Raw genomic sequence first — 22,535 nt, 5'->3', positions numbered from 1 at the left:
GAGAGACATGCCTAACATGGAACCACCTGCTGTAAGTCTTGACTAAAAATGACTTGGCTCAACTGCACGGCAGTTCAGAAAGTCTCATGCTGTGCCAAGCACATTCAGGAGATGGGTTAATCACTAGGCTAAGTATGCAGCAGCAGCAGAAAGTCCCAGACAGATTATGAGGTTTTTCTATGGTGTCATTATCCATATGTCTTCCCCTGCCCAGCATAGGAGCTCACCCCCCACATCCTTGAGTTAAATTCTTCTTTTTTAAAAATTTCACGTAACATGGAGATTGGGGCAAGACTTTGCATTTGACCTCCCCACCCCCCAGCATAGCTTTTGATCTTAAGGGCCTCCTCTTGCCTCAAGCAGTGTTCATCATGTGTGATGAAGGGGGATGTCTTTGCTTTGGGGGCCGAGGGGGTTAAAAGGACACAGCCTCCAAATCTGCTTGTGTGGGAGTGAGTCACCGAACAGAGCCAGTTATTGCCGAACCTCCCATGCTTTCTTCTTTCAAAATATAGCTTTCAGCTAGGGAATAGCAGCTGCACACTTCTTATTATAGGGAACAAGTGACCAAGCTGCAGGAAAATCTTCAAAGTTGAGAACGCGGTCAGCTGGAAGGACTACTTCATAGACTGCACAATATTTAAGGGGTGGGACAGGAAGAAGCAGATGGGAGTGAGGCAATGTGTGTTTGGGTGGGTCTCCTCTAGTGCACGAATGCTGGCAGCGCAGAATGCATGCTTGCGTGTGTGACCTGTGGACCCCCTGCCTCCAAATATTGTTCTAAATAAAGTTCCCCTCTGCCTTTTGACTCAGATTTATCCTTGATTTTATCTCGATGTGCTCTGCTTTCTGTTCTGATTCGGCCAGTTGGTTTTATTGCTTGCTGGTGGTTTCTTTTTCTTTGTCTTTTAAGCCGTTCTGGGACTGTCCCTTTTTGGACTGAAAAGTTTCTCTGAAATACTAGCAGCTGGGATCATCCAGTGAAACTGAATGTTGGAAGATTTTTGGGCAGCCCCCCCCCCCGAAAAGTACTTCTTCACACATTGCAGGGTGAAACGGTGGAATTTGCTACCGCAGAATGTAGTGATGGCAAAGGTTTCTCAGGTTCCTTTCTGGCCTTGTATGTTGTTCAAGCAGGATATCTTGAAAATACGGTCTTCTGTGATATGTATTGCCTATATGTATGGTAGTCTGGTTCATAGAGTAATGGGCCTGATTCATACAGTATCCCTAAGGGAAACAAGGCAGCATTTGTGTAGGAACAATACATACTCTTGACTCCACTCCAAATGTATTCTCTACTGAGAAATTACTAAATTGGAATGACAAAAAAGCTGGAGAAGTAGAGGTTTCTATCCTGCTGTGGTAATGTATGAATTGAAGCAAAGGCACCCGATAAACAGGAAAATATTGTATTGCTCAGTAAAGGGATTAAGTGTCCATTGATGTGCCATGTCGAGTATACTGTATTCCAGAGATGGGAACCTGTGGCCATTCAGATGTGCAGGGTGGTGCGCTCTACACTAAAGAACCCCCCCCACACACAAAATAACCCCCAACTCAAAAAACTGATGGGAGGAGGAATTTTACAGCCTCTACAGAGCCACAGGTTAGCCATCCCTGGTTTTTTCCTGCCTTTCCTCCAAGGAGCTCACGGTACGTAAATTGTTCCCTTCACTCAACATATATTAACCTATCTGCAAAATGGGAAGAGTGGTCAACCTCACACAGCATGGAATAGCCTATGAAGTTATTTTGCAAATGAAGGATAAGGGAGGAGGTTTTTTTGTGTCTAATGTAAACAACTTCAAGCTGCTGAATGGACCATTAACGCATCATCGTCTTCTATCCAAAACTGGGTGTGTTCTTAGCTACTTAATTTTGTGCCAAGAAAGCTGAGCTCTACAACCTAAACAAATTATGCCATGTTACATAATTTTGCTAGTCATTGAGAGGTTCAAGGTACTGAATTCCTGATCCTCTCTGTTGGAAATACTGGCCACTCCTTTCCTGTTCTGCTGCTTGCTTTCAGCAGGCGTTGTTCCCAATTCTGTGTTGCCACATAAGGGGATTAAACATAAGAAGAACCCTACTGGATCAGGCCAGCGGCCCATCTAGTCTAGCTTCCTGTTCTCGCAGCAGTTAACCAGTTAACCTGAGCACCAGAATGCTCGCCCCTCCTGCAATTTCCAGCAACTGGTATTCAGAATAATAAATGTCTCCATCAACACCTTCTCATACCCCAAGATTCACCAGTTGGAGCCAGCTGTAAAACAAGAGCTGCAAAACTGTGGTTTGGAGAGATCAGCTAATGGCACTCCATCAGCCGTATGCTTCGATCTGCATATGCAGTTGGGATTCCAAAACCCTGGTCAATCTACTGCAGATCACCCAGTGATTCACCATGTATCCCATCTTAACCTTCTGCCAATATCAACTTTTAAGGAAAGGATTTCCCTTAAAAATAAATAAAAGATAAACGAAAGCAGGAAATTCCTTATCCAATCTCACCATTCCTTATCCATGTCTCACTGATGCCCTCTAATTCGAGCCAGAACAAAGTTTGGAAGGATGTGTTCTAAGGCTCATCAGTCTTGGGGACGATGGCTTTTGAAATTGAGTTCATATACTCAGCTCCCCCAGGTTCCAGATTCACAAATAATAATTACTGGTGACTTTGGGATTGTGTGCGGTGAATTTATTGCTCAGCTGTTATACTTCGTATGTCAGGAAATTGAGGTTTCATCTTCAGGCTCATGCATAAAGAAATCCAGGAAAGGCAAAAACCTTTACTCTGAACAAACTGAGTATTCTGCAAGAACATTGCATTTAGCAATCTAGTATGTATTGACATCGGCTGTTCCACAATCTCCTGCAAACATTTTATTGCTGAAAACTTAACTGTGGCCCTGTTTTAAAAAGAAACAGCACCCCACTCCCCACTTCCGTAAAAGGAAACCCCAAGAAGCCTGCTTTATTTTTCATTACTTACAAGGAACAATATTACAGAAGTTGAGAACAGACCTTGATTGTAATCAGGTCGTTTAAATCAACCTAACAGAGGAGAATTCCTGGTATATTGGCTCCCGCATTAAGGGATGGGGACAGGAAGTACGACGTAGACATTCTGCCACAAGCAAGAAACTTGGCATTTTGCTAGCCCTGATCAGGTTCCTCCCAAGCACTTGACTAAACAAAGGAGGGGTGATTGATCTGGGATTTTTTCCTTGTCTCTCTCTTGTTGGTACACAGGTATTAAATAAAGATCAACACAGAGAATTGGGAGGGAGGTGGCGCTCATGTAGTTGCACAGAATCAGAGGCTTGGGGGATGAGGAGTTACACAAGCCTCTTGCAGTCTTAGACATGAACAGCTGGTGGAGGCATTCTGCTGTACAGTGGTACCTCAGGTTAAGTACTTAATTCGTTCTGGAGGTCTGTACTTAACCTGAAACTGTTCTTAACCTGAAGCACCGCTTTAGCTAATGGGGGCTCCTGCTGCTGCCGCGCCACCGGAGCACGATTTCTGTTCTCATCCTGAAGCAAAGTTCTTAACCTGAAGCACTGTTTCTGGGTTAGCGGAGTCTGTAACCTGAAGCGTATGTAACCTGAAGTGTATCTAACCCAAGGTACCACTGTATTAGTCCAGTCAGGATGCACCCAGGTAGCTTGGGACAGGGGGAGGAAGCAAGCAGGTAAGAGCTTGCAACCCCTCCGTGGCATTGCTTTCCTGTGCTGAGACCCAGTGTTCTAATGTAAGGGAAACGAGCAGGGATATGATGCATACATTTGTGGAAGGCTTTCCTCGCAAAGACTGGCTCCGCCTCTCAGCCATCCTGGTTGTTCGGTGTGGGTGCCAAGGGGACATTTCCCCTTCCAGCCTCGCATCTGCTCAGTTTTTCACCTGCATCCTTGCATGTGTAGCATCTGAATTTTCTTAAAACAAGTCGCCCACATTTCAGGAGCTGCGGACTGCTTGATTTCTGAAGCATCGTGGACAATTACCTCTCTGGTAATAGCTCGCTATGGCATTCCAACCTGGAAAGTTCATTACCGCCCGGAAACCCAATGCCTCTGCAGTGGTGGCGCATAGCCTTCAAGTTCTCTCTCCCCCCCCAACCTTTTTTGGGTGTCCGCATGATGCTTGAATCTAAATGATGGTTGTGGTGCTGCTGGGTGGCTTTGCCGACACCTCCTTGAACTTCTGCCTGTCTGACAGTTCACTCGCTAGTTTCTTGCTGGCTTCTTCGCCAGTTTTCCCTTGTCCCGCTTTTGTTCTCTCCGACCCCGTTCTTTGTGCCATCAGCTCTGCTGCTGCTGCCTCGTTGGTCATCCTCTGCAACGTTTCTAATCCAGCTGGCCACAAGCTATTTGTGGTGAGGAAATCGCCATTGCTCCTGAGGGGGCGCTTGCTTGCCAGCCTTTTCTTCATATAGGAGAGTTTGTTTGCCATTGCAACAGTAGCCACGAGTAGACATACACAAATGAAGATAAGCACCCCGATGATGATGAGGCAAATCAGTATCAGCCTTTTGCTGTTCTCTTCGCAGAGTTCAGCTTTCATTTGATCCTGACTAGGAGTTGCAAGTTCTTGATCTGTACCAGTAACGGTGTAGGGAGATGGGGGCACTTCTGGTGCAAGCGTTGAGGGCATTTGCGGGGCAGTTGATGTCTCTGGTGAGGACTGAGAGGTGGACGCTTGCCCTAAGGATGTTGGCTGCATTGTGGATGTCGATTGGAAGGTGCTTATCTGTGTTGTATAAGTAGACGTCTCCCCCAGAGGCAATGTTGTAAGAGCCCCACTGGTGTGTGTTGGGGTTTGAGTTGTAGGGATGGTGGGAGTTTCTGTTGTCGTCAAAACAGCTGTGGTAGTGTCCGCTCTTACTTCTATGTGAAATAGCAAGCTGGCCCACCAAAGGAAACCCAAATCCATGTGAGAGTTGCCCATCAGTTTCATGTTTATGGGGACGTTTGCTGCCTGCAAGAATAATAAAGTGACAGGGTTGAGTTTGTTTTGCACCCACAGAAACACTTGTTTCAGTTGTCAGAGAGGTTTTTCCTAAAGGAGAACTTAAATATTATCATGTTTGAATTGTGTTGTGGCATGGTTTGCTTATTCGTTTCTAATTACCACATCCCTAGGTTTTAAAGCAGATAAACACCACACTATAAAAGCATAATAAAAATCAACAAGCCCCGTATAGCTTGTTATTATGGATTAAAGCTTAATCTGACTTTGGGTCTAAGGTATAATGGCTTTCATCTTATAAACTAAACACAGATTGAAGGTTGATTGCTCATAATTCATGTTCTCAAGCCTCATAGATATTAAGAAAAATATAGTTTCTCTTTTGGTTATTTATAGCATCTTCTGTTCTGTTAAAATTGGAAGGGATAAATGTCATGGCTGTTTTCCCATCTGTGCTGAAACTTAAACTGCTTCTGCGAAAGATTCTTCCACAAGCCATCAGTGCCGTGCAGAAAAGTAATAGAGGAGGTTTTAGTTATACAGCACAACCAAAATGTATCATTTTTTCATGAAAAAGTCCTTCAGAAGGTAGACTCTTTGAGAAGTTTTTTTAGTGCCTTTGCTATATCTCTGGTAACCTTCAGATACACCAGTGCTTTCCAGCAAAACAAAAGGACAACGCCCTCATGTTCCTGTGATCATGAACAAAGAGCCCCAGGCAATCTGTACATATAAAGAAGAGCACAAAAGCAACTCTTCAGCAGTTCATTTTGAGAGCTACATTACTCATCTAATATAACATGTTCCTTCGGCAGTCAGTGAAGGGGCATCCTATTGTTTTGATGCCTGCATGGTGCTTCCTTTGTATGAAATGTTTTGGAGAGAGGGGGCTGTGTGCATCCTGTAGATCTGTAGGTGCCCAGTTCAAAAATTGGACATCCACCGTGGAATTGGGTGTCCCATGAGTCCATAAAGCCAGTTCACATGTAAAAAAGGACACATCATATAACAATAGATTGCAGATCTAACCCACATTGGGAGAGTTTTCCTTCCATGCACCTTGTGCTAACTTTGCATGCTGCAGGAAGAGAATTTTAGTGAGAGATCCCATTGAAAACTACAACCCTCCTCCACCTGAAGTGGTAAGGTAAAGATAAAGGGATCCCTGACCATTAGGTCCAGTTGTGGCCGCCTCTGGGGTTGCGGTGCTCATCTCACTTTATTGGCCAAGGGAACCGGCATACAGCTTCCGGGTCATGTGGCCAGCATGACTAAGCCGCTTCTGGCGAACCAGAGCAGCTCACGGAAACGCCGTTTACCTTCCCGCCGGAGCGGTACCTATTTATCTGCCTGCACTTTGATGTGCTTTCGATCTGCTAGGTTGGCAGGAGCTGGGACCGAGCAATGGGAGCTCACCCCGTCGCGGGGATTCAAACCGCTGGTTTTCTGGTCGGCAAGTCCAAGGCTCTGTGGTTTAACCCATAGCGCCACCCACATCCCCTATACCTGAAGTGGGGGAAATTGTAAAAAAAAAAAAAAGTGCAACAACTTTGGTCGGCCCTCATGCATGTTCACTTAATCAAATCTGGCCCTCTTTGAAAAAAGTTTGGGTACCCCTGACCTAGCCCAAGCATTGTTTACCTTGCCTGGCAGTGGCCCTCCAAGGGTTCAGGTGGAGGTTTTTCCTAGCCCTGCTTCCCAAATTCCTTTTACTGGACATGCCAGGAACTAACCCTGGGACCTTGTGCACACAGAGTCTGTGGTGTCCTGCTGAACTACAGCACCTCCTATGTATCAGCATCAAATGATGTATCAGCATCAAATGGTAGAAGACAACCTCCAGTCTGTGTTCATCTCTAGCCCTCTGTTTGCTTGACCAGCTCTTTCTGCACTCTCTGGCTGTGTGTTGAACCAGACACAAGCTAGGAGCCAATGACCCATGTAGTCTAATATCCTGTTCCCACAGTGGCTTACCAGATGCCTGGGGGAAACCTGCAAGCAGGACCCAAGCCCAGGAACACCCTCTCCTCCTCTGGTTTCTGGAAACTGGTATTAAGAGGCGTTACTGCCTCAGTCTTTGGTATTCCCTCCCACAAAGGGAGGGCAGGGACTCCAGATTAAAAATTTACAATAGATGTACATCCGCCCCTTTTCTTCCTTGTGCAAAACTTGGGTTTTTGTTTTTCATGCCCAGAGTACACATGACACTGGTGGTACTTGAGGCTTCCTTCCATGCCCCCAACCTTTCAGATATTCTTGTTGTTTTTAGATTGTCCTGCCTGGATGGTGCCAGTCATACGAAACTGAAAGCATCCTCGGATGCCCACCATTGCCACACCACAACGACTACAATGCTGCCTTATGTGCCTCCACTGCCAGCACAAAGCACTCACTGTTAATTGTAGTAGCTGATGGTTGCTGTTGAGGATTTCACTTAAACAGACAAGAGCAAAGGAACTGACCATTAAGGGCTCTTTCTCCACCTAAGCTCACTCTGGCAAAGTGGCTGTTTTGTTAGAAAACAGTGTGCTGGGCTTTCTGTAAGCACCTTGACAGGTTTCTAATTGTCTTTCTCTCCTACAAGAATGCCTTCCCTCCTCTGTTACATAAATAACATTTGCGGTTCAGTTAGCACCAGGCCCTCGCTTTCTTCAGTAAGTTTCCTGCTTTGCTGCCTAAGGCTCATCAGAACAAGTTAGTTTGACTTCTTGGTACTGGAAACCTCAATCTGGGACCTGCTGCGAGGAAAGATAGAAACAGAACCAAGTATAAAAGGTAGACATACACTTACCTGGAGGAGAGGTCAGCGAAGGGTGTGACTTGGGAGGTCTGTGATTCGCTAGCTAACCGCACCTCAATATTTGTCTGCCTTACAGTGGCAAACTCTAGATTCTGGAGTCTAGAAGGTGGGGATGTTTTTATGCATTGAAAGTGAATGTGCCTCTGAAACATGGTGTTTAGTTCTCCATTTAGAGAACTAAACCACAGAGATGACACATTTCCTTTCTGGTGTAAGTACCCCGTGACGTGTTAAGAGGGAGGGAGGGAGAACCACCATCTTGCCTAAATTAGACCTCCAGATTGACGGATAAAGCATTTGCTTTAAGGCAAGTCTGTTTCTCCAAGCAGCTGAGTACACTGCCACGGTCATCTTTTTCCCTTTTCTTTTTATGTAAATCGATTTGGTGGGGAAGTTGATTTATTGCAGGCTCCTAGAGCCTGTGTGTTGAGTCAACTCTTGAGTATGGAGGCAAAGATTCGCTGTACAGTTTATTGAGATCTATCTGACACTCAGACTTCCATGTAAATTATCGGTGTGTGTTTCTTTCCAGGGCTGCTTTCACATTTATTTTAATTGCCTGTAGGGTAATTACTTTTTTTAGCTGGCTAAATCTGGTGGGAGGTTTGGCCAAGCAACACCTGGAGGGCCACAATTTCCTCATTATATTTCGTAAAACTACAGAGAGTTCATCCTTTGGGCTAAGCGCTTCATTCTAGCCGTTTGTACACAGGACAGTTGAACAAATAATGGTGGTGATCTTCCACTGCTTCAGGATTAGTGTACCTGTTACGCCTCCCTAAGGAATTAGATTCATTGAGTAATATCTGCAGCATATACATCTATCGCGCTCGGCATTTTAAGACGTTCTCTGCTGGAACGACTTTTCCTCCTGAAACAACAGCAAAGCTTTTAATTAAGTGTACGACTGCTTTACATGGGCTTGTTTGGTGTCCTGAAAGCATCTAAATGCCTCCACTCCTGTCCCTTCATCTCCTGCTATTCATTTGAGCGCTCTGAGACACATCCAATTAAGCAGCAGGATGCCACGTTTCAGCTCTTGGCAAATGAAACATCTGAATTATAATCCCATCAAATGGCGGGCTTGTAATGGAAATGCCAGTACTTGCTTAATTAGGGCAGCACTGCTCTAATAAATGACCTCGTTTTCGTGTTTCAGCGCGGGTGTAATTTGAAAGTTTAGGGAAAGCAAATAAATCGGGGTTTGATGAAGAATCCTTGCTGAGATATGGTTGCTGGTTTGTTTTTATAGAGGAAAAGTTTAAGAGTGCCTTTAAGTGGGAAGGCCAATTTCAAAGTAATTGATGTGCTATTACTCCCTTTTGCGGCTTTTCCAGTTGAGAGGTTTGGAAATTTATCTGTCACTGTGCTTTTTGAAAGGAATGTTTTTGGAGTTGGGGAAGGTCCTATGGGGCAGTTCCAGATGTTTGTGCACCATAGGCTTCTCATAGTGATGGTGTTCAAGGACCAAAAAGCAACTCACATTTATGAGCAAGGGTGGGAGACCTGTGGTCCTCCAGATGTTGTTGGCTTTCAACTCTGATCAGCCCCAGACAGCATGGCCCGGTGGTCAGGGATGATGGGAATTGTAATCCAGCAAAATCCAGTGCCAGATGAGGAGACTTTTTCAGACTGAGAGCCACCATGCCTTATGGGCAGCCTTCTGGTTTCTGGTGATGATGGAGCAGAGGGGAAAGTGAGTGGAGCAGTAGATGTGATTCTTACCATCATTCAGCCACTCAAGAGCCAGAGGTTTCTTCACCCTCACAACTATCATAGGTCAGGGACACATTCCAGCCAGGCTAAAGCACCCAAGGGGCCTCAGAGCAGGACCAGTGAGGGGGGTGGCCTTGGGAGAGTCCCAAGGGCCAGATAGAGAAACCTTGAGGGCCACACTTGTACCGTGGACTTGAGGTTCTCCATCCCTGATGAAAAGCATAGATGTGTGTATCTCCTGCAACAAGGTGCATGCAATGTGGAAGACTATAATGAAGGTCATCAGTATTTTTGCATGTCATGTGCGCTGTTTCAACAGTTCCTGCCTCATTTGAATGTCTGAATCAGTCCTCAAGGCTGAGCCATACAGTGCGTGAATGCAAACTTTGGTTTAATCAGACTACAGTTTCCTACAAGGAGCTGCACGCAATCGCAACTCTGACGAAATACATCCATGTGAAATGTCTGTTTCCAAACACCGGTGATTCACGTTCATATATTAAAGCCTTCCCCAACCTGGTGCCCTCTGGGTGTTGGAGGGCCACAGTGCCCAGCAGCCCACAAACAACATGGGGAGTTGTTGTCTACAACATCTGGAGGGCACAACTCCTGCTCCACAGGACGACATCTTCAGATCTCATATGGTCACATTATTTCTCCTTCCCGGCCCCTAGTAGAAGGAGCCCCCCCCAAAAAATTTCAGATATGTGGTGAAATAATTATGGCCCTCCTGGGCCATCCGCATCTCCCCAGATTTGCCTTTAGTATAGCACCAGCTCTGTCTATAATAATTGCATTTATTGTGGCCTCTTCCTCAAGAGGAGATGAAAATTTCAGTGTTATTTCTTCCGTTCTTTAAAATTCCTTCTTGTCTCTAACATGACAGATGAGCAAAGACTAAATTCTAATCACTGCTGTTTGTCCCTTGCCAGCAAAGTCATCCTGGAGCTAATTCTACTGTGTTCCTGTTTTCCATTAGGGGAAAGGGGTAATCTCTCTCTCATACTCTTTTTTTATTGCTGTTGCTGAAGACGCAAGCCAAGCTGCACCCTAACATTTCCCCCCTCTCAGCTATTTATTTTTCCTTTCTAGGTTCAAGACCGGCCAGATAAATGGTGATCTGCTGATATACCACGTCTTGCTAACTTTGAAGCCATACTACGCTAAGCCATATGAGATTGTGGTGGACCTCACTCACGCCGGCCCCAGCAATCGGTTCAAAACGGACTTCCTCTCCAAGTGGTTTGTTGTTTTCCCGGGACTCGCTTACGAAAACGTCACCGCTGTTTTCATCTATAACTGCAACTCGTGGGTGAGGGAGTACACAAAATACCATGAGAGGCTTCTGACAGGCCTCAAAGGCAGCAAGAGACTCATCTTCATTGACTCGCCTGGGAAGCTGGCTGAACACATAGAGCATGAGCAGCAGAAGCTCCCGGCGGCCACTTTGGCCTTGGAAGAAGACCTGAAGGTTTTCCACAATGCGCTCAAGCTGGCCCACAAAGACACCAAAGTTTCTATTAAAGTGAGTCTCATGCAACTCTGTGGTCTTTGCCCTTAGGGAATTGTGCCATATATACATTTGGGCAGTGTGGATTCTCCATTTAAAATGAGCAAGTGCAGAGCATTGCATGGCCCTCCAGATGTTGTGGGACATCTACTTCCATCATCCCTGACCACTGGTTGTGCTGGCTGGGGCTGATGGGAGTTGGGGTTTATTAAGGTTAGCTGTACAATTGTATGCAGTTGTAAACAAATTCTGCTTTATTGAAAGCTTTATTCATACACAGCCACGCACAAGACTGCTTGCCTTGCTGTGACCAAGATTTCCTGATCAATAACAGATTTTATCTCTGTCTCTCACCATCTCTCCCAAAGTGACTGACCACTTGCTAGAAGTCAACCAGGAGAAATGTTAGCTTGCTAGTCAACCATTTTCTGTTCCAAAGTAACCAGTTCATACAGCTTTCTCCTGCTAAATAGCTTGACTCCTTGAGAAGAACCCGATTTCAGGGTGGTTAGGATTCTTGTACCTAATTAATACACATACTCCCATAGAGATTGCTTGCCATCCTTTTTGGAAATGGCACATAAAGAATAAATTGATCTTACTGTTAACTAATGAAACCCCTTACTCTTTTTAAAAGGAGGTAACATAACTGGGGGTTTTTTTTGGGGGGGGAGGAGTGCGTTGACCATGTTTTCCTTGTACAAACTAAATACCTTCCCATAGGTTGGTTCTACAGCTGTCCAAGTAACTTCAGCGGAGCGCACAAGGGTCCTGGGACAGACGGTGTTTTTGAATGACATTTACTATGCCTCTGAAATAGAAGAAATCTGCCTTGTGGATGAAAACCAGTTCACCTTAACCATCGCCAACCAAGGCACGCCTCTCACTTTCATGCACCAGGAGTGTGATGCCATCGTCCAGTCCATCATTCACATACGGACGCGGTGGGAGCTATCGCAGCCCGACTCCATACCGCAGCATACAAAAATCCGCCCAAAGGATGTGCCTGGGACACTGCTGAATATCGCGTTGCTCAATCTAGGGAGCTCAGACCCAAGCTTACGGTATGGATCTCATAATTTCAACTGAAACTTTGTAACAGGGACCAGTTTCTTTAAGGGTGTTATTGGCCTTTTCTCCTTACATCCTGCTTTGAAGCATACCGGCTACAATTTAGCCGGTGTGTTGTATATGCAGCCAGGGTTCTCCCCTATTGTGGATCACCTTTACATTCAGAACTCTTTGCTTGCCTTGGTTTGTGTTGAAGCCTGATTGTCTCAGTTGCGGCCGTTATGTAAAAGTAAGTGCATTTACTGAAGCTTAATGCTATACAGTACAAATGTTTAGGATTCATATATACACTTATATCATTTTTCAAGCCATTGAGGTGTCGACCGATTGACTTGTGAAGTATTTTAATAGACTAAGAAGAAGTTCTTGATTCATTGGTTGGCGAGTTTTAAACATTTCTTAATTGCAACTACTTCTGAAAACTGTGTGTGGCAAGCACCATCTTGGAAGAGGCATTCCCCATTCTCTCTCGTTCATTCACGGGGGGAAGGCCTCTTTTAAGGACATGCCCAAGGCAACCCATACACTATCTAGAAACAAAATGTGCTCTCTTCTTTAATTGTGTTCTCTGGAGGTCCCCAGGCAGACTAATCTTCAACGGATTAGAAAGATATTCTCTGGTAACCAAACAGGGTTAGCAGAAAAGGATACCATGTGGAAAACAGCTTGATCTGGGGTTCACTTAATTTTTTCATCAACACCCCCCTCCCCCCCCAAAATACCCCAACAGCCTCAGAACCACTCTGGATTTAAAGTGGCTGAACCAGTGCATGAAGGGATACTCACTCATGATGGAAACACTAGAGTTGATCCTGGAAGCCATGAATAAAGGCAACTTCATGTTGTCAACATAGCTGACCTTTCCTTTGCCTGTCGCATATTTACCAAGCTCTTGGTGAAAGTGATGGTGCATCTGCACCCACAGCGGTATGGACAGTCTCATTTTCCCCTAACTTAGACATTGTTGCAATCAAATCCCCCACTTCCTTCAAGGAAGAAAGGATGTGGAACAAACATCCTTATAGCTTTATAATCAGGGTTCCATGAGCTTATCTTGATGCAGCGGATTCCACATCTGGGGTCTGGACATTGTATCACCAAGGACAGAGCATTCCTGTCAAGGGAATGACAACCCAAGCTGGTGAACATTCCTACCACCCTGTCACAAGTTGGTCCACTGTAGGCGGGAGATAGTGACAAAGCCTTCAGTGACAAAGCACACCAGTTTTGTTTGTTTTAAACTGTTCTTAATATCACATTTTTAAATTTCTGTAACCTGCCCTGGAATCTTGTGGCAAAGAGCAGATAAGAAATTGAAACCGTAATCCTTTTTTCTGCAGGGATTTGGTGTATGAGGGAGCTCCCGTTCCCAATCCAAGAAGGATTGAACTCTCTGCACATCAACTGGTGTGTGTTTGTTCATTCCTGCTGCCTGTAGAGATTGGCTGTGTGCACTACTTCTCTAAGGGCGGAACTGTGCATGCAAGTGAACCAAGCAGGATTGAACCTCCAACCATCAGGTGGTGTCACTTGACAGCCAGCAAGTGGGAAATGGCCTTGTAGGCCAAATTGGAACCCCCAGTAGGCCAATATTGGCTCACAGACCAGAGGTCCGTCCCCCCGCTACCCCTGTTTTAGGGATAGGCTAGTTCAGGCATAGGCAACCTCGGCCCTCCATATGTTTTGGGACTACAACTCCCATGATCCCTAGCTAACAGGCCAGTGGTCAGGGATGATGGGAATTGTAGTTCCAAAACATATGGAGGGCCGAGGTTGCCTATGCCTGGGTTAGTTTTTTATTTGATTTCTTATGAGTTAGGGCCAGTGAACTGCTTCCATAGTCTGGACTCTCTCCAGGGCTAGAGGAGAAGTACTTCCCCATACGGCATCATTTCCTGCTGGCCCTGTCTGGTGATCAGAGGAAGTCCAAACAGTCAAAGACTTTTATGCCCTAGAATATCTAAGAAAGGAATTACAGGAAGTGTAGATCTCCCTTTTTCTTGTATGCCAGTTTTTGTAGAGTTAATTAGTTGATTCACCAACAGATTCACATATAACTGATCAACAAATATTTATTTTAATTGAGTTCTCTCCCCCCCCCAAACACACACACACACACACAGAGAGAGAGAGAGAGAGGGAGAGAGAGAGAGGGAGAGAGAGATTTCCTTGGGATTTCAATTTGGGGGTTTTGCACTGATTAATCTTACATGGTAGATGGAGCCGGTGCTATAGTCCAGAGAGCAACCCTGGTTTCAGTGTTATGAAATTGTGTTTTTGAGTAAAGCCTTTTCAGTCCCCATTGATGAAAGATTCTTTTTTTTAACTGCTTCCCTTATTCTTTGTTGCAGGTCTGCGGCCTATAATCTTCTCTGTGCCTTAACCTGTACCTTTAATTTAAAGATTGAAGGCCAGTTACTGGAAACTTCAGGTCTGTGTATCCCTGCCAACAACACCCTTTTTATTGTCTCTATTAGTAAGACTCTGGCAGCTAATGAGCCCCACCTCACCTTAGAGTTTTTGGAGGAATGCATTTCCGGATTTAGCAAATCTAGTAAGTAGAGACACTTTCCTTCTGCTCTTGTTCTGACAATGGAAAGGTGTTGGGTTTGGGTAGCACCGTTACCAAAGTCATAAATGGAAGTGTTTCCTGGTTAGTGTTTTTTCGATCAAGTTCCTCCTTTGCACAACCCATAGCAAGTCCATTGGTGCCCATTTCCAAGTGTAACAGACTTATCTCTGTCCTAATCTGGTGCCAGGCAGTGTTATGATACAGACTGGAGTCCGTGAGTGTCAAGGACGACGCCAAGCCAAGTTTATTCTATTTGAGTAATCAACCATGTCTTCCTGGTTTCTTGCTTACAGGGAAAAGCAACTCCCCCCCCCCCGAAGATTGAACCAATTTTGTAAAATAAACTTTGCTGTCCAACATTAAAGTGTGTTTTTAAAAACGGCTCTGTCTTTACGCTAGCGGTCTGCTGCCTCTTCTGAAATTAAGCAGAGGGCTATGAATTGTATCTGACAATTAGCCCTATTCAGAGTAGATCCATTGAAATGAATGGAGAGAGCTAACTTAATGCCATTCATTTCAATGGTCTACCCTAAATAGAATTCAGTTGGATACAATCCAATGTTACCAGGACACATGTTGCAGAATTCAAGTGAGCCTCTTTTAACTTGCCAAAATAAGATGTTTATTTATCAAGGGCATAGATTATGACATCAAAGGGATACAGTGTTAGACTGCAAGCTTTCGTGCTGGTTGGATGTTCCTGAGCCCATGGATGTTGGCCTTGCTTGTGTATGAATGACCATGTGTAGATTGAAGTCTATTGTCTCCAGCCCCGTAACCCTCTTTTGAAGGGCTGCCTTTGAGTGTATTATATATTGTTGTTGTTGTTGTTGTTTGTTTGTTTACATTTTTCTATCACTTTATACAACAGAAAAAGCCTCAAAGTGACTTTACAAGATAAAATACACCAATTAAGAGTAATTGAAAACAATGAACAATGCAAAATACGTAGAACGGGCATCCAATAATATATCAATAGGGACAAGTCCTACCCATCCCACTAATAAATGAAGACTACCGTAGGAGGCAACTTAATTACAAGTTGCCTGAGTAAACAAAAAGGTCTGGTACTTAAAAGACTTGGCAGTGATGGCTCTAGAGCATTTCATGGGATGGGGGGGCGGGTAGGACTAAATAGACCAGTTCTCATGTGGTTGCCCTTCACATGAAATGTAATATATGTTTAGGCCTTCTGGTCCCAGTCCATACATCATGGTATGTATGCCCCTGATTTTCCAGAGGGTTAGTCCGTACTTCCAAGGGGTCCGTTTGCCCCAGCAGAATTGCCAGCTTTCGTCAGTGCCACATCTCCAACTGCTATTGAAAACCCCCTCCATTTTAAAGTTAGTTTGCCATGCAGCATGGGAAAATGCACTTCAAGAAACACCCATCCTAAGTCACCTTTGGCAGCATGCCGAAGAACTATTTACTCTCCTTTGGATCCCAGACGCCGTTCCTTCTTTCTAGTAATCTTCATTGGACAATGTTATAGGATAATAACCTTGAAAACTTTTGCACAGAATTCTGCCTATTCTAAGGGAGAAACGCCCTCTCTCAGACCTCCACACGTACTACAATATGTATGTATATATGTATTTATTTTATTTCAGGTATTGAACTGAAACACCTCTGTCTGGAATACATGACCCCCTGGTTGTTGAATCTGGTCCGCTTCTGCAAACACAATGACGATGCCAAACGCCAGCGAGTCACTGCTATTCTCGATAAGCTCATCACAATGACCATAAATGAGAAGCAGATGTACCCTTCCATTCAAGCCAAGATATGGGGGAGCTTGGGCCAGGTATTGCCTTTTTTGTGTGTTGCAGATCTTATCTGTGGTGTTCATGGGAGTAACGATGTCCTTGACAGTCGCTTAAGTATTAATTACAAGAAGGTTCGCTTCCAGTCTCGCTAGAGTCACAAATAAAGATAAATTTACATCTACCTTAAGTGTTTGCAATTCATGTTAAATATTCAACTCTTGTTATCTTTGAACCATCTCTGCGACATCTGTTGTTATTTTTTGCTGGACCTTGGAAGGAAAGGGGCTCAAAATGTCATATTCAGAATCTTCCAAAAAAGTAAGCATCCAGTTTGAAACTGTTGAGGGAGATCTGTTGAATCGGTTGATTTTTTTACAGTTTCCGTGTTTGATTCTGGCTTAGGTATGGAAATGTGGCTGGTCTTGAGAAAGCCATTTATTTTAATAGTGTAATAAATTGTAATACTACTTCCGTTTGGTCAGCAGGACTAGTAGAATGGGTTTAGGCTCCACCTTCTGGTCAAGGCAGGAACAAACTCTTTGGAAGTAGGCTACTCCCATGATCCTCTCGTTTGCTTCTTGCCTTCATCAAATTCAGTGAATTGCTTAAGCTCCCTTAATATTTCTCCTCAGAGTCCTTTGCTCTGTTTCTTCCCTCTTAGCTCAGCTCTCCTTGTTCCTAACAATTTGCTGCTGTTGGTGTTCCCTTGTGTCTCTGGATTGCTTCAGGTCTCCCCCCCCTTGTTTTTTTTTTAAATTTATATCCCACTCTTTGTCCCAAAGGATCCCATGGTGGCAATATGCTAAGCATTCCCAACTTGGGGGTAGGAAGATCACCTGTTGGTTGGTTTGACAAAATTTGTATCTTACCATTAAAAGTCTTGCATTTCCAGGTCACCTGATCAGTAGTAAATGCAAAAGTGCCATTTAAAAATAAATAAATGGATTATTAAAATGAAGCAAACTAACTAACACAGCACACGCAAAGAGCAACAGCTTGCTTGCACAGGTAGATAGTCAAAGAAGACTGCTCTAAGTAAAAATGCCAGCATGAGACCTTTTTAAAAAAGTATGGGAAGTGCCGTTACCTGGAGTCTAATTGACAGCTGCAAGGGCACCCAGCAGCCTTCTCCAGGGAGAACAATCAAAATGCAAGAACACATCACGGGAAAAGGGCTCCCTCCAGTTGAAGATTGCGGTGGATGGATGGCAAACAGTTTGTGGAGAGCCTCCTGTGAGGTTCGGCTGAAGTTCTTATGTTAACGGATGCAAATGATTTATTGTCTTTTACAACAGATTACTGACCTGCTTGACGTAGTGCTGGACAGTTTCATCAAAACCAGTGCCACAGGGGGATTGGGATCCATCAAAGCAGAGGTTATGGCAGACACAGCTGTAGCTCTGGCATCTGGAAACGTGAAATTGGTTTCCAGTAAAGTAAGTTCTTCTCTTCCTTAACCAGTTTAAACGTAGTGAACTGTTTTGACACTGTCTCTCCACATCTGAAAAGAAATGTTAAGGTCGTGTGAAGTCATCACTCCCTGCCCTCCATCCTTCCTTATAGTAATCTAAGAAAGCTGCAAACCATAAGGGAGGTAGTTCCTAAAGAAGGAAAGGGTTAGCTCCCTTCTCTGTCCTGCTTTGTTGGGGCAGCAGGCAGAGCGCAGGATAATTCCTGCAGAGGCAGCACAACACTGTTGCCTGTGTGGTATTCAGTTCACGTTGGTGGAAATGGCACTAAAATGTTAAAATATAAGATGAGACCTGCTAGTTCAAACCAGAGATCTATTTAGCCCTGCCTGTTGTCAGCCAGATGTTCTGGGAAGCGCACAAGCATGACTCTGAAGGCAACAATCCTTCCTAGCTGTTTCACGTAGGTTTTGTTACAGTTGTGAATTGACACTAATTTCAGTGGTAGTCCACTTGTAGAAGCTTAAGGTGCTATTTATTTATTTAAATATACATGTTCTGTGCTGCTTGTCATCCCAAATAAATTTCAAAGCAGTTTACAAAGACAAAATAATAATTAAAAGCATGTCAATTAAAAAAAACCATAAAGTGTCACAAATACCAACAATAGTGTAGAGAGCATTCAGATTCTCTTTTACCCTTTGAGTACAGCAATGGTTGGTTGGCCCTAACATTGGTCATAAAGCCATCCATCAGAACAGTTTTTAAAGTATTTTTTCATGAGGGGAAGAAAGGCTTTTCCATAGCCCTGAACAAACCTTGGTGCCATTTAGAGCAGATATTTTGTGGGGTGAGAATTCAGAGCAAAGCAGATAGCCTGCCTGAAGCATTTGGGCGAGGGGGCGGAAAAGCCGGAAGAACTCTTGATTTGGCCACTGTGCATGTCAGTTGAGGAAGGAAAATGTGGGGTTGCAGGGAAGAACTAGTCTTGCAGCTGTAAAGTTCCTCGTTGCAGGTACATCTGTACATGCCTTAGCAGGTTAAGCCCAAAGGCTTCCTGGAAGAGGTGTGTTTCAAGGAGGAACTTGAAAATAATCCTATGTAGGATTAACAGTGGAAAAGAAACCTAAATGTCAGGATATGCACCAACAGCTGTTGGTGAGCACAATGTCTCTTTCTTTGGGAGTCTCAGACTCTGTTCCCCTGTCCCTTTCCCCTCTTGACGGTTCTCTCAAGCGTCCCTTGGGAACACCTTGTCCCTCAGGCGAACTGTGATGCTACCTTTTGTTGTTGTTCTGAACGTAGAGCGCTCCTTACTAAAAGTGACTGGTTGCTCCCTTTCAGGTAATTGGAAGGATGTGCAAAATAATCGACAAGACCTGTCTGTCTCCAACTCCTACATTAGAGCAGCACCTGATGTGGGATGATATTGCCATTCTAGCCCGTTACATGCTGATGCTGTCCTTTAACAATTCACTCGATGTGGCTGCACACCTCCCCTACCTCTTCCATGTAGTTACTCTGTTGGTGGCCACCGGTCCTCTTTCCCTTAGAGCTTCCACCCATGGCCTGGTCATCAACATCATTCATTCTCTGTGCACTTGTTCACAACTCCACTTTAGTGGTAAGTCCTTTACGAGATGGTTTTATTGACTGAGTTGATCTCTCCTTTAAACTTGTACTTTGTTTCCTAGCAGCTGGCCTTGGGGGAGATTTAAAGGGTTAGCAGGGTCCAGTATAAATTTTGAGTATGTCAAATGTCTGTATCAGTGATGAGCAGCTACCTGCTGCCTCTTTCCGTCCCATCTCTGTTGTCCCTTCATTTCTCTCTCTGCTACTTGCAGGAATTGTGAGTGCCTTCCTCCTAAACACTGTGCTTTCTTCTCCTGCTGTTCAGCTGCGCATGGGCCTGCCGGCCTGCACATAGCAATCGGGACCGGGATTTTCTAGGGGCCATCAAAGTAGGGACAGTCCTGACAGCAAGGAAGGGAAAAGGCTTTGAAAGGCCTTATCTGGGTCGCAAGATACCTTTTGAGGAACAAAGATCTAGGCTAGTGCACACAAATTATTTGAAGAATCAGCTGCGATTATACAATATATCCAGCGAGTGTGACACTCACTGCATTGAACTGAACATAGGAAAGCAACTCAGTAGTGATGGGTTGATTTTAGAGTTGTCTCATCAGCTGCTGAGCCATAAAGGTGCTTGAACACGTTCCTAATAATTGTTGGAGAAGTGAATTAGATACCACAGACCTTCCCTTGCTTAAAAATCCAGTACAAGTAAGTGATATTACATAAGCCCTTTGAATTATAGCCAGTATGGTAGATCAAACTTTGATGTACAGTGTTGTGAAACTGTTTAAGGTAAGCAAAAACAAAACAAAACCCTGTGCTCTCTATTTTAAATACATTATATATCAAGAGAGCTAATGGAACCTGTGCTCCATATTTGCTGACCCTGCTATGTATGACCTCTAGCTCTTCCCCTGTAGCCCTCCTTTATCTTCTCCTCTCTCATTTTCCATGTAGTCACACTATACAAAGCTGCAATTTAGACTTGGGGGCTATATATTTTGTGTTTTAATAGAGTGAGGTTTTAGTGTTGCATTTAAAATCACACTGTGAGGTCTAAGGAATGCTAAGATCAGTTCGCCCCCGCTGAAGGCTCTACAAGCATCGTAAGGTAGAACAAAATTGACTGCCTGTCATGACCGTAAATTAGGGATGCATGTAGTGTTGCCATTGGGCTTAAAATAAATTGTAGGGCAACCTTTATTTGCAATTCTCAATCTCCCATGGTGGGTAAAGTGGTCTCCACATAAGAGGCAGTGTCATTTTGTGATGAAACAGAATTCCTCTGCCCAGGGTAAGATGCTTCCCTGCTCTGTTTACTCTTGCCTTTGCTGATCTGAAGTCACCCAAAGTTTTCCACTTTGAGCTCCTACCTTCCCTCCTCAAGCATCCAGTGTGAACTTTTTTCTCTTTTTTTCTTTTTTTGGCTCTCTGATTCAGTTACAAGAGCATGCCTGCCTTAAAGCAGGTCAGACTATTTCAGCCCTGTGTTTAATAACTCGCCTGGTAGCCAGAGGCGAGAAGGAATTATGTGTAGGCACACAAGTGGGCTGCCTAGAATCTGGCTGCCTGGTTTCTGTATTGGTTGAAAAGCAGTCCCTCAACTTCCTTCTGCCAGCACACATGGTAGGATGCAATATTTATTTTCTTTACTAGTTTACTAAGAGGCTAGTATTCAAGGGGTTCTGTACTAGACACTTGGGATGGGGAGAGTGTCCTCTCATGTGGCCAGCATGAAAATGCAGAATGCTAGCCTCTTATCCAGGTGAGTAAAAAACATTATTTACAGGCTAGTAACTTTTGCCTACTTATTTACAAGGCTGGGCTGTTTGTCCCATCTAACCCCAGTGTTGTCTGCTCCAGCCCCCCCCCCCAAGTCTGGTATCCTCCAGGGGTAGTTGGAACTACAGTGGTGCCTCGCAAGACGAAAAGAATCCGTTCCGTGATTCTCTTCGTCTAGCGTTTTTTTCGGCTTGCGAAGCAAGCCCATTGACGGATTAGCAGATTAGCGCTATTAGCGGCTTTTAGTGGCTTTTAGCGGCTTATCTGCTGATCGGATCAGCTGCTTAGCGGCCTAGAAAAAGGGGGGGAGGGGAAAAAACCAGCAGGAACTTGCAAGACATTGTCGTCTTGCGAAGCAAGCCCATAGGAAATTCGTTTTGCGAAGCACCTCCAAAACGGAAAACTCTTTCGTCTAGCGAGTTTTCCGTCTTGCGAGGCATTCGTCTTGCAGGGCACCACTGTACAACTTGGGCAGGTGGGTTGTGCATTTGGAATCTTACTGGTTGTTGACATCGCCCAGAGCTGGGCAAGTAAAATGAGGAGAACCATCGGAGGCATGACCATTATGGAAGGACATGGTTAATGGTTTTACTTTATTTCAGGCCAGGTCCTAAAATAGGCACTTACCCTATATGGACGTTGTAGTGGCATATGTGTGTGTATGTTTGCGATTTAATCTAAACAGATGGAAGGAGATTCGAAGTTCCTGTTTTTACTTCCTTCAACAGAGGAGACCAAACAAGTGTTGAGACTGAGCTTAACAGAGTTCTCACTCCCCAAGTTCTACTTGCTGTTTGGAATAAGCAAGGTGAAGTCGGCAGCTGTCATTGCATTCCGATCCAGTTACCGGGACCGGTCGTTCTCTCCCGGCTCCTATGAGAGGGAGACGTTTGCACTGACTTCTCTGGAAACGGTGACAGAAGCTCTGCTGGAGATTATGGAGGTATGATATGTGCAAGGCAAACCATGAATGTGCCACATCATCTGTGGGTTGAATTCAGGATTGTAGCTTTGGTTGGTTGTTTCTGGACAGGACACATTTTAATCAGTGATGCCAAGAGTTAGTGCATGGGCTTGTATTTGGAGGGAGCAAGAAAGAAAATGTTTCAAATGACCTTGCTGACAGTGAATGGCAGCTCTTGGCTTAGTCAACACATGTAGCAGACTCAGGTGGTAGTGGATTGTACCACTCCCATAATATTTGACATAGGCCATGCTGGCTAAGGTTATGGAAGTTGGTGACTTCCAACATTTGAAGCCACAGGTTCCCCTTCCCTGCCTTGTACCTTAGTACCTCACAAAGGACACCTTTGCTGCATGTGTGGATAACTCCATAAGGTGTCTGTTAACTTAGCAGTTAAAGACA

General features: G+C 44.5%; 2 protein-coding genes across 7 annotated transcripts in view; one reads left to right on the top strand and one right to left on the bottom strand.

Moving 5' to 3' along the window:
• The window catches only part of EVI2A (ecotropic viral integration site 2A), a 243,873-nt gene extending 235,756 nt beyond the window's left edge, over positions 1 to 8,117 (bottom strand). For 2 of the 3 annotated variants that reach the window (XR_014214090.1, XR_014214091.1), the window contains exons 1-2: positions 7,760 to 8,117; positions 3,592 to 4,977 (exon numbers count right to left, since the gene is read on the bottom strand). Coding sequence is in view for 1 of the 3 variants with exons in the window: in XM_082201308.1 (XP_082057434.1) it covers positions 4,150 to 4,956 (807 nt within the window). In the remaining 2 variants the exon portion in view is untranslated. Of the gene's footprint in view, positions 1 to 2,683; positions 4,978 to 7,759 lie in introns of those variants that run through there. The other variant, XM_082201308.1, reaches the window with a different exon arrangement.
• NF1 (neurofibromin 1) overlaps positions 1 to 22,535 on the top strand; it is a 163,583-nt gene that overhangs the window by 105,735 nt on the left and 35,313 nt on the right. For all 4 annotated transcript variants that reach the window (XM_082201178.1, XM_082201177.1, XM_082201176.1 and 1 more), the window contains 7 exons: positions 10,577 to 11,009; positions 11,718 to 12,058; positions 14,417 to 14,619; positions 16,248 to 16,441; positions 17,699 to 17,839; positions 19,157 to 19,436; positions 21,898 to 22,112. In XM_082201178.1, the coding sequence (XP_082057304.1) occupies positions 10,577 to 11,009; positions 11,718 to 12,058; positions 14,417 to 14,619; positions 16,248 to 16,441; positions 17,699 to 17,839; positions 19,157 to 19,436; positions 21,898 to 22,112 (1,807 nt within the window). The remainder of the gene's footprint in view (positions 1 to 10,576; positions 11,010 to 11,717; positions 12,059 to 14,416; positions 14,620 to 16,247; positions 16,442 to 17,698; positions 17,840 to 19,156; positions 19,437 to 21,897; positions 22,113 to 22,535) is intronic.

The sequence above is a fragment of the Podarcis vaucheri genome, assembly GCF_965113315.1.
Source record: "Podarcis vaucheri genome assembly, chromosome: 15".
In the NCBI taxonomy this organism is placed as follows: Eukaryota; Metazoa; Chordata; class Lepidosauria; order Squamata; family Lacertidae; genus Podarcis; species Podarcis vaucheri.
This window is presented reverse-complemented; position numbering and strand designations above follow the sequence as displayed.